A 10,966-nucleotide genomic window follows, 5' to 3' on the forward strand; every position below is an offset into this window, starting at 1 on the left:
CTCGATATCCCCGGAGGTGATGGGGGGCTTACACTTAGAGAGGTGCCGGGAGAAATCATTCTCGCGGGAAAAGAAGAACATCGAGCTGCCAGCTGGGTAGCACCTAGTACCGGCCGTCCCAGCAGGTCACCATCACCTCCTCCAGGTGATCGCAGGCCACCATCACCTCCTCCCTACTGATCACATGTCGCCACCATCACCCCGTGGGTACGACGTTGACCACGACATCGGTAGTCCATCTCCATCTCCAGCGCCGCCGCCTCCGCCCACTAAGACTCGGAATGCACCCAGTCGGAAGCGTTTCAAGAGTCCTGTCCGCAAGATGTCGCCCTTCCCAAAAGTACCAAAGGTTCCTCCCCCCGTCCTTACGATCGTACCGAGGAGGAAAATGATGCCATTGTTAAGAAATACAATTATGATTTTTTTCATAAGCCAAAACCTCCAGCGCCAGAGCCATACACAGAGAAGCAAATAGAATATGCTACTAGTTTTCTGAACACACCATTGCAGTATGAGTTACACGAGAACAAGGATGACTATACACGCACTCTTGCGAAGGTAATTGACCAAAAGAAGGATGAAAAGGCTAAGGAGAAGGACATTGCCGGCACGAGAAAATCATCAGCTAGAAGTGCAGCCGAGAAAAAGTCAAGTTCAACAAGTGCACCCCTCAAGGCCAAGCAAACGACAAAAGGCAAAAAGAGAAAGGAAGTTCCCCTCCTCGGTGCTCAGACCAAACAATCGATCCCAGCACTCAAAGTGTTTAATGTTCCCAAGGTGTACCAGGAACATGGTGGTCTCGATATGGAAGAAGCTGCAAGGCTAGCGGCTGCTTGTTCGAGTTACCGTGGAGGAATTATTGTCCGCAGCAGATGCTGCACTACCCACCGCTGATATAGCTCCTAAATTTGTCTACGGGGCCGACTTGGTCAGCAGAGAGCAGCTGCATAAACTGCCAACACATATGAGGAATTTGCATCAGTGGTACCTTGATGCATGCAAGGAGAACATAATGTACATCGTGGCGAGTATACCATGGGAATATTACTACCGAAAGGAGGAGATCCATATTGAGATGAATGAACTCTGGCAGTTATTCAATCTAGATGCCCTCGACAAATCTCTCATGAGTTGCTATTGCTTGTAAGTTGTTAACTACATATAAGTTCATTTTCATTCAGTTCATGTTCGTTTTCATTGCATATATATACTCATTATATCTTATGTGTTCTCTTATGCAGTCGAAGATCGGTGAATGCAAAAGTAATAATATTATCAATGTTGGGTTTATTGACCCGTATAAAATACATGTTGAAACGGTAAAGCATAAAGGCGAAGAAACGGGGGAAACCTACTAAGGTTTTTGGGGGAGCAATATTTATGTGATTCAATATTGTTTCCTTACAACTACGAGTGAGAGTCTTAATGATCTTTTATGCACATTCAATTTTTCTTACTCGATGTTAAGTGTAATTCCTGACGTATATGCATAACATGTGCAGCTTCCACTGGATTCTACTAGACATTCAACCTGATAAGGGAATAGTTGAAGCAAGAGACCCACTGAGTAGAGGCGTGGACGGGTTCCAGGACTTGCAGAAGTTGCTCCAAGTGTAATTTCCTTCATCGCCGCGCTTTATCTTTCGTGAGATATCAATTAATTATCCACTCATTCAATCATTCTTTTGCCTGGCAGGGCTTGGCAAGCTTTGAAGAATCATCATAAGGAGATTACCTTTGCAAAGAAGCTAATATTTACTCCTCGTACCGTGCCCCCAGCAGCCACAAGGAACGAATCTATGTGGATACTACGTTTGCGAGTCCATTCGCATGTTAACCACCGAGAAGCAGAACAAAAATAAATTCGACGTAAGCAATAACATTCACAACTTTATTTATTATCATCAATATTTCCTTATCAAGACTGATATAGTCATACTCATCTCATTTTCGTATATAGGTCGACTTCATGCGGGACGGACTCCAACCAAAGGAACACGCACTAGGAATCGTGGAGGAACTGGCGGGACTTTTGGTTAGAGAAGTAATAAACAACAAAGGCTTGTTTAGTCCAAATAGATGCTCTACCTCCAAATAGACGATCGTTAGTATCGCTTGTCGATCGTGAGCTCCATGTATATATGTAGGGAATCTACGAATATGTGTAAGGGGAATCGACTTTTGCTTCCAATATTTGTTTGATTGATCTATATATATATATATATATAATGAATGAACGTGTACAACTTCTAGTAGCGTACAAATATATGCAACTTTTATTTTCGAATGAAAAAAATGAAATAACAGGCGGTCGGTGGCGGGGGGGGGGGGGGGGTTGCTGCACCCCTCAAACCCTAAAGCAGCAGCGTTGTGCGCGCGCCACGTGGAGGGCCTTTTCTCGCGGGTGGTAATACCGCCCGCGACAAAAGGGCCTGTGCCCTGCGCGCCCCGCGGCTGCCACGTGGTGGACCTTATGTCGCGGGTCGTAAGCGACCCGCGACAAAAGGTGGACCCTTTTGTCGCGCCTCTCTTGTCGCGCCTGGCCGCCCGCGACAAAAGGGTCATACCACCCGGATCAAATGCCCTGTTTTCCACTAGTGCCCCTTTGGTTATTCATACCAAAGCCTTGGTTACACCAAAACCTGGAGCAAGACGGGTGCCAATTTTCACGATCAGCTCTCAGCTAATCCCCCCTCCCACCCCCACTTCAGTTTCGTTACATCATGTTGTTCAATACCACGGTTTGTGTGGATATGTCAAAGGAAACCACATGCACCGAAAAACTTCGGAAATTTCTCATGTTGGATTTTGAAGAACTCTCTTTGACCTACACCAGAGATGCTGACAAAACCTGGTCGTGCGGTCGTCGGATCGAGAAGAGCTCCGACCCTTACAAAATTACCGATGCCTTGTAGCTCGATCTCCACTTTATATAGATATTCCCAACAAGGTTTCTGATTAGTATACCCATCTGGCATATTGTGGGTCTGAAGCCACACTCAAATCTGATTAATCTTAATTGAATTTGGTGAAACAAGGCCATCATTAGGATCGACGATCACGGCTTTCTGCTAAAAAAAATCCACGGGTCACATTCACTAACCTTCATCCAATCTTCCAAAGCTCGAATATTTCACTTCGCGGGATAGACTCCAAGTTGTGATCATGTGTTGCTCGAAGATTTGAGTACTGAAATAGTTCGTTATGTGAACTCAAGCCAAGGCAAGCCACTTTACCCCTTCCTTAGGAACATCCTGCTCCTCCTCAAAGACCATATCGTCAAGTTCATCTTCATCAAAACCTAGCCTTTGTAGCATGCTTCCTCTTTCTTACTCCCTGAATCCCCCGCAAAGTCGGCAGAGGTGCTATCCGAGGGTGCCACTGTTGACACCATCAAGCCATACAGACCCCTCGCTAAGGAACGATGACGGAAGAACTTGATGGAGAAGTAGGTGCTTGTCGAACCTAGGGTTTAATCTTTGGTGGGCAATGGTACTACTATCCTCCTAAGTCCTAACCATCCAAATGTCTCCGCTAGTAGTGCATCCTATGAGTTATACCGAACACATCGTTAGCACTTAACTTCCATCGTATGCATCTCACTAAAAGAACTTCCATCATACGCACATCGGACACTATAACATCTCTGCTTGAACTTTTAGTTCCTTTTTAGCATATAATAACCACGAGTTTTATTAGGTAATCTTCGTAGGAAACTAGGAATACGACACACTTCAGGTGTATCCTGAAGCCATATATGACGACCAAAAGTAAGCGAAAATACATATTTAACAAGATTATGGGCATCCGTGTTGTGCTCCCGACGCTCGTGGCCCTACCTGCATCCATGATCTATTGCTTCAAGCCCTCACAAAGTTCGTTAAATCCCTGACGAAATCATCCCCAAACCTCTTCTGCACGGCGTCGTCCATCAAGAATTCCTTCCACTTGGTCCCTTCCCCCTCCCATCCGTCCGCCATCGCCGTGTCCACGGCGGCGCTCACGTCCCCGCGCCCGAACCACCCATCGCCATCGCGACGCGCGACCTCCACCCCGACGCGGAGGTCCCGCGCGAACAGCGCGGCGTTGAGGTACTGGTCGCCCTTCATGGGAAGCAGCACGAGCCGGCAGCCGGCGACGAGACCCTCCACGACGGAGCTCAGCCCGGCGTGGTTCACGAAACATCCCACGCTCCGGTGCCGCAGGATGTGCTGCTGCTGCACCCACCCCGTGTGCACAGCGCCCCTCCCCTTGGTCCTCTCCGCGAACCCCGGCGGCGTGCACCTCTCGAGCTCCGCTTCCACGTCCGCGCCCCTGGGGAAGTTGAGAACGACCAGGAACGGCCGGTTGCTGGCCTCTAAGCCGAGGAGGAGCTCCGTCGCGGCGGCCGCCGGGAGGAACGTCTCGCTCCCGAAGGAGGCAAACACGACGGCGCTGTCCGGGAAGGAGGAGAGCCACTGCGCCCACCGCTCCTCGAGCTCGCCCTTGGGCGGCTCCGGCACGACCGGGCCGGTGACGAGCACCGGCTTGCCGTGCTGGGCGGCGAGGTAGCGGATGTAGGGGCCTTCCATCTCGAAGCACGTCTTGATGACGAGGGCGTCGCTGGCCTGGACGCCGGCGAGGACGCGGTCGTACACGCAGGGCTCGCCGTGGAAGCTGGTGAACACGTAGGTGAAGTCGGCGGCCTGGTAGGCCGGGATCGTGGCGAGGGGGGACGACGGCGGGAAGCCCGCGGGCGCCAACTGGAGGTCTCCGGCGGACGGGACGGTGCCGAGTTGGCGACGCGCGGGGACCATCAGGTAGGCGCCAGCGACGGCAGAGAAGACGGAGAACTGGAGCGTCTTGATGCCGAGCGGCGCCGCGACCTCGGTAACCCAGGGGGTGGCAAAGTCGAAGAGCAGAGCGTCGGGCCGGAGCTCCGCGAGCAGGGTCGCCACCTGCGGCCTTGTGCCGTCGACGGCCACCTTGAGCAGCTCGGCGCCGTCCGCCGAGACCTCGGCCGTACTCTCGGCGCCCTCGGGGAGCCCCGGCACGCGCGGGAGGCTCAGTGGAGCCACTGCCACCGCCGACGACCCCAGCATGGCCTGGACGCGAGGCACGTTCGCCGCGGCCGACAGCAGCGTGACCCGCACCCCGTTGCCAGCGGCGACGAGCTTGCGCGCCAGCTGCACGAACGGGCTGATGTGGCCGAACGCGAGGAAGGGGAACATCACGACGTGCATGTCGGCGCTGGCCATCGTTAACGCTTGAATGTTGGACGTGATCGCGCTGGTGGGCTGGCTGACGTGCGAGGTCTGCAGCTGTGGTGAGGTTTTGTTGACACTTCGAGTAGTTCACTGTTTGTTTGTGTGTTGCAGCGGCTACCACGTGATCTCAATAGTACGCGGTTGTTGCGCCTCCTCAAAACAATTGATTGCTTTGACTGTGATTATACAGTTGGAGCTCCTTTCGATCAGGGTAGCTAGAGCCCCGACCACGCCACCGTCGGCCGGCAACAGCGTCACCCACACCCAGGGACCGTGCATGAAAACATTAGGTGTCATTGTATACCATTATGATTTAGAATTCTAAGAGCATCTCCAGCCGCGTCCCCCAAAGCGTCCCCCAAACCACGCCGGATTGAGCGTTTGGGGGACGTGTTTTGTTCGTGCCGCTTTTGGGGGACGTCGCTCCCCAGCCGCGTCCCCAAACGCCGCCCCCAAACATTTAAAATACTTCTTTTTAACACAGAACCATTTATCAAATATAGCATATGAATAAAAATGTTTGCGAGGATTGTTTTCAAATTAAATTACAAAACAAATAATAAAACAAGTTAACAAATATAATAAATAGGGGTAAATGCTACATCAAGGTGCCACGGTATTTCCTTTGATCCTTCACAAATGCTCAACGAGATCAGCTTGAAGTTGCTCATGCGCATTGCTGTCACGGATCTCTGCGTGCATGGCGAGAAAATCAGCAAAATCTGCAGGCAACTCATGATCAACCTCCGCAAGAGGGCCTTCACACTCATAGGGACCAACATGTGACCTAGCATGATTCTTGCGGTCATCCTCGATGATCATGTTGTGCATGATCATACAAGCCTGCATCACCTCCCACATTTGGTCGTGAGACCAGCTTAGAGCAGAGTACCGGACAATGGCAAATTGTGCTTGAAGCACACCAATGCCCGCTCGACATCCTTCCTGCAAGCCTCCTGTCGCGTAGCAAAGTGAGAATTCTTCAGACCTGATGGATTCGAGATTGTTTTGACAAAAGTGGCCCATTTTGGATATATACCATCGGCTAGATAATAGCCTTTGGTATATTCGTGGCCATTGATCGCCTCCCGCGCTGCATCACCCGCCTCCACACTCGCCAGGACGCCGCCGCTCTGCACTACCTCGCGCCCACACGCACGGCCGCCTGCCCCTCACCTCCCCTACTGCCTCGTTGGTGCACGGCAGCCTGCTCCCGGCAAACGCAAGCCGCCTCACACGCTTCCTCGCCGCCCTTGCGTACGCAGCTGTCCGCGCTCTCCGCCCCAACGCCTCCGCGCACTCCGCTGCACCGCTCCCTGCAGTCTCCCTGACGGGCGCGATTAAGGAGGCGAAAGATTGAGGAGGCGGCGGTGAATGACTCTCGACCTCGACTTGGACGCCCCAACTAGAATCTAGAGGAGGAAGAGAAGTAGGGCGCCCATATCTGATCTCTCTTCATGTTTGTCCAGGTTTTGATCTCTGATCTTTCTTCATGCCGGTCCAGATTTTTAATCTTGATGATGCAGATGAAGACATGGAGACGTCACGGTTCCTACCTCGACATCAACCCTCAGAACGCGGAGGACATGGGAATCCAAGGTAGATGGTTTTGTGCTTCCAGTTAAGAAATGGACTCTTCTGAAACTTTTGAATTAGTGCATGTTCCTGTTTGATATGTAGAGCTGATGAGAATAGTGCAGAAGAGGTATTCGTTGAATTGACAGCACCACATAACTTTTTGCTTGATTGTGACAAAATAAGAAACAATGCTTAATGGCTCACATAACTCAGCATAGTTGTTATACTCTGGACAATATAGTTCGTTTAACCACAGGAGCTAATTGCGTTGAATGAATGAGCGAGGAAGACATACAAGACAAAAGTTGATTGACCTATTGTATGGTTGATGGAAAATATGTTTACTTGCTCAGCTTTGTGTTGTAATGGGAAGTACCATCGTTTATGGAGCTTAGATAAAAGAAAGTGAAGATGTCAAGGTTCTCAAGGTTTGCTTCAAATTTCTTTTGCGCATGGTTCTCTGTTCTACATGTAATGTTTTTTTTTCGAACTCAAAAAACTCATGCCCCATGTTATATCTTGATTGCAGATTGTTTGATGATGGAAGAGCTTAATATTTTGCAATCTTTTTTGTGTGGAATTCTTTCAGTTCATTATGTATTGATGGTATAGCAAGATGCAAAGTGCCAGTATATACTTAATGTAACCTCTGAAACTCTCAATACTTTTTCAGGTGTGGGTCAAGGATGAGAATGGCAACTCCCTGAAGTTGGCGGTGGATCTCAAGCTCTACAAATTCAGCAGTGAGGTCATAATCCAGGTGATCCGCCTCACACTCATCTGCACCTAGAGATTCCTACATAGTCGTTCTCCATGTCGAGGATGGTCTCGGTGCTCATGGGTGATGCCAACATGGTCACGGAGGAGATCTTAAATCCCAGCTACATCACGGAGTGGCAGGTCAAAGGCCAGGTAGCAGCCAGGTGGGTTCATTGATACATGAGTCTTTTATCTTAAACTGCGTCCTTCTAAGCTCAGGTGTCTACTCTTCCTTCTATGCATTGTTCGCTGATGCAATTTCAAATATGGACCACATTCTTTTGCCGTTTTTTTTTAAATCGAAATGGGAGCATCGCCCCAGCTTCTGCATCCAAATGATGCACACAACTTTTTATTATTAAATTATTCGCAAAGCCTTACAAGGGAGATACAAAGATCAACTCGAAGCCACCTTTCCAGCGACAAGTCGCTATGCCTACAAGAGCGATGAAGGGGTTGACCATGAACAGGGCCATTAGCCTGACAATACACCAATGCACATTATCTAAAACTGAATGTCTTCCCAAGCCACCCATTGGCGGGTGAGAAGCACAACCAGTCAAGCGGACCCTGAGCACACGCCAGTACACATGCCACAGAAATCGCTACCGCCGTCTTCCTCACACCCATCTTCAAGAGAGATCACCGCATTGACCTTGCCAGACCTGCCGTCAATGTCACCATGACGCTAGACAGCTCCACCATCTTGCACGCGTCCAGCAGTCCGTGCCCGTCTTCGATACCTCTGCAGCTCCACGCCGCCGAGAATCATCAACGTCAACGTGGAAGATGAACACCACTCCACCAACATCCACCTCCATCCAACAGCTGCTCCAAAGATGATGCCTCAAGAGGTACAACGACGCAGGAAGCACCGTCATCATCCGATCCGAGAGACCCGGATCTAGGGTTTCCCCCGGAGCAGCACGAGTGAGAAGACACAGACTGCGACGGCGATGCCTTCAAGAAGGATACGACGCGTGACGTCGCCAAATCGCTCGCCACGACCAGGATCGGAGCACGGTTTTCACCGGCAGCCGTGCATCCCCAACTCGCTGCTAGGACTAGATGTGAGATCAGGAGATCGCCACAACCAGCCCCAAACCGGCCGACCACTTCCGACGAAGGAAGAGGCCACCACCGCCAAGCCCCAGATTGTCACCCCGGGCATCCTCGTGGTGCAAAGCCAAAGCCTGGTCCTCCACAAATCGCCACGCCGGCCGAGAAGAGCAAGAGGCCGACCGCCTCCTGCCAACCCACCGAACGACCACGATCAGACAGAGGAGAACCCGCCGCCGTTTGTCTGCCCCCACCGCCGGCGGGATCCAGATCAAGCCGCCGCCTCCATGGACCTGCCGTCACTTGAGGAGAAGCCTGATATAATATTAGTTACCTGATAGAATATGAATCAATTTGATTTCCAGCTATCTGAATTGCGTACTGTTGCTCCACACTCCCCTGCTATACCTGTATCTGAATACTAGCTGTGAATTGGGAGCATCATAACAACGAGAGATGATTTAAGTATTATTTAGTGAGGTAAGATTTTGTAAGCAAGATATTAGGCTTTTGTTTTTCTTAGTCAATGTTAGGTCAGGTGAATTTTGGCAGTAATGCATAGGCTAGATGAGTGCAGCGCCGAGCTATTTTCACACGTCAGATACTATAGTTCATACTACTGAATTATGGTGTAATTGGAATGATATGATGGATGTGTCAATTGTTTTCAAGAGTGCGCCAAAGGGCTGCCTGGTGCATGAAGCTCTCACTTTGCGCAGGGTCTGGGGAGGGGCCGGACAGCCCATCATATTTTTATTGTTACAAACAGCCTGATAAGTTTACACCACACACCCCACCTTCGTAAGCCTACTCTCCTATCATGTTTTATCTCCCGCCAGCAGCTGCAAGTTTCCAACCAAAATATTTTGAAAATGTCCTACATATTCAGCCAAACAATTATGGCATAGTTCGTAATGAACATGGCACTACAAGTTCTGCAACTGTTGTTCCAGATTGAATTTGTCACTTGGGAAGAAGGTTATAAAAAGATTTTGGCTTTGAATTTGATCTTTTTTTGAAAGAGTATATACAGCTAAAGAAATATTATATTGTGCACAAATGACATACCTGATATGTACACATCTCTGCATATTGAACAGAGTTCTCTAATTATGCGAAAATATTTTCATTTTACATTTTGTCCGATGAGTTTCTGAAAATGAACCTGATAAAGTTTTGCCTTATGATAAAGTTCTTTCATTGAGCATTGCCACCTTGTTCTGCTCACTACTTGGCTTGCATTAAAGGCCACCGTACCTCCTTGAAGCATGCGAGTCCTGATGTTTGCATATTCTTTTTATAGGAGCTACCATGCACGCTCAATATGAATAGGACCCAATATGATAATGCATGGTTTTCGAATTAGTTGTAGGCTGGAGAAATTTTCAAAATAGGAAAATATTTACATTCATACATGTTATATCTCCGAGATCGTTTCGTCGCAGCATGATCTATTGGCAATGAAGTTCTCAAAGAAGCCTTTGCGGACTTTCAGTAAATGTGTGGTGACTTAAGTATGTCGTATATGCTTTGTGGAATCAGTACTATTCAGCGGTAATTTAATAATCTAATTATTCATAACTTATTTTAGCAAGAAAATTAATTTCATAGAGGAATATACATATATGGAAATTGATTAGGTAATTGAGGCTCGGTTACATCATACCAAAATAATATGAAAGATCAAAAAGAGTGTCCACCCTTGTATCTAAACTACTTAAGAGCGATTTTGTAATTCATAAATATTTGTTACTGGAATTTGTATTACTTGGTATTGAGACGTGTGTTGCACGTGCACACTTACTAGTCAAGCCAAAGGAAAGGCAGGCTGATGAATAAAACACATCATATCGAAAAGTGTCTTTGACACATGAGCATCAGATTTTTAAAAATCATACCTTTTGAATTTCAAAAAAATGAATTAAATACCCACATATATATATAAACATTTTGGAGGTATGGTAGCAATTTTGGAGAAAAATATGTTGTATTTTAAGCTATACAAAAAAATATAAATTTCTGACAAATATCTACCTCTATACGTAGCCACAAATTTGTTTTTTTACTTTTTTCCTGTAGCTCAAATTACAATGCAATTTCTACCAAAATTTCGCACGAATATTCAGACCATGTTTATGTATTCATGGAATAAATGTGATGATTTTTTGGAACGCAAATGTACAGTTTTTAAATATTTTTGAAAATCGAGAGCACTAGTGCTCATGTGCACCAAATTTGCTTCCTATATGAGTATAAATCTCCTGGGTAACTAACCAATGAAGTGAATGAATATATAAAACACCAAAACCTACAGAGCAAAGTAA

General features: G+C 48.0%; 1 protein-coding gene across 1 annotated transcript; it reads right to left on the minus strand.

Annotated features, from left to right (window-relative positions):
- Positions 1-3,645: 3,645 nt before the first annotated feature.
- On the minus strand, positions 3,646-5,254 carry LOC124676758 (anthocyanidin-3-O-glucoside rhamnosyltransferase-like). The gene has a single exon (XM_047212785.1). It carries the CDS (start codon positions 5,235-5,237, stop codon positions 3,861-3,863), a length of 1,377 nt encoding a protein of 458 aa, XP_047068741.1. The 5' UTR covers positions 5,238-5,254; the 3' UTR covers positions 3,646-3,860.
- Between the last annotated feature and the right edge of the window lie 5,712 nt (positions 5,255-10,966).

The sequence above is a fragment of the Lolium rigidum genome, chromosome 7 (genome assembly GCF_022539505.1).
Source record: "Lolium rigidum isolate FL_2022 chromosome 7, APGP_CSIRO_Lrig_0.1, whole genome shotgun sequence".
Lineage (NCBI taxonomy): Eukaryota > Viridiplantae > Streptophyta > Magnoliopsida > Poales > Poaceae > Lolium > Lolium rigidum.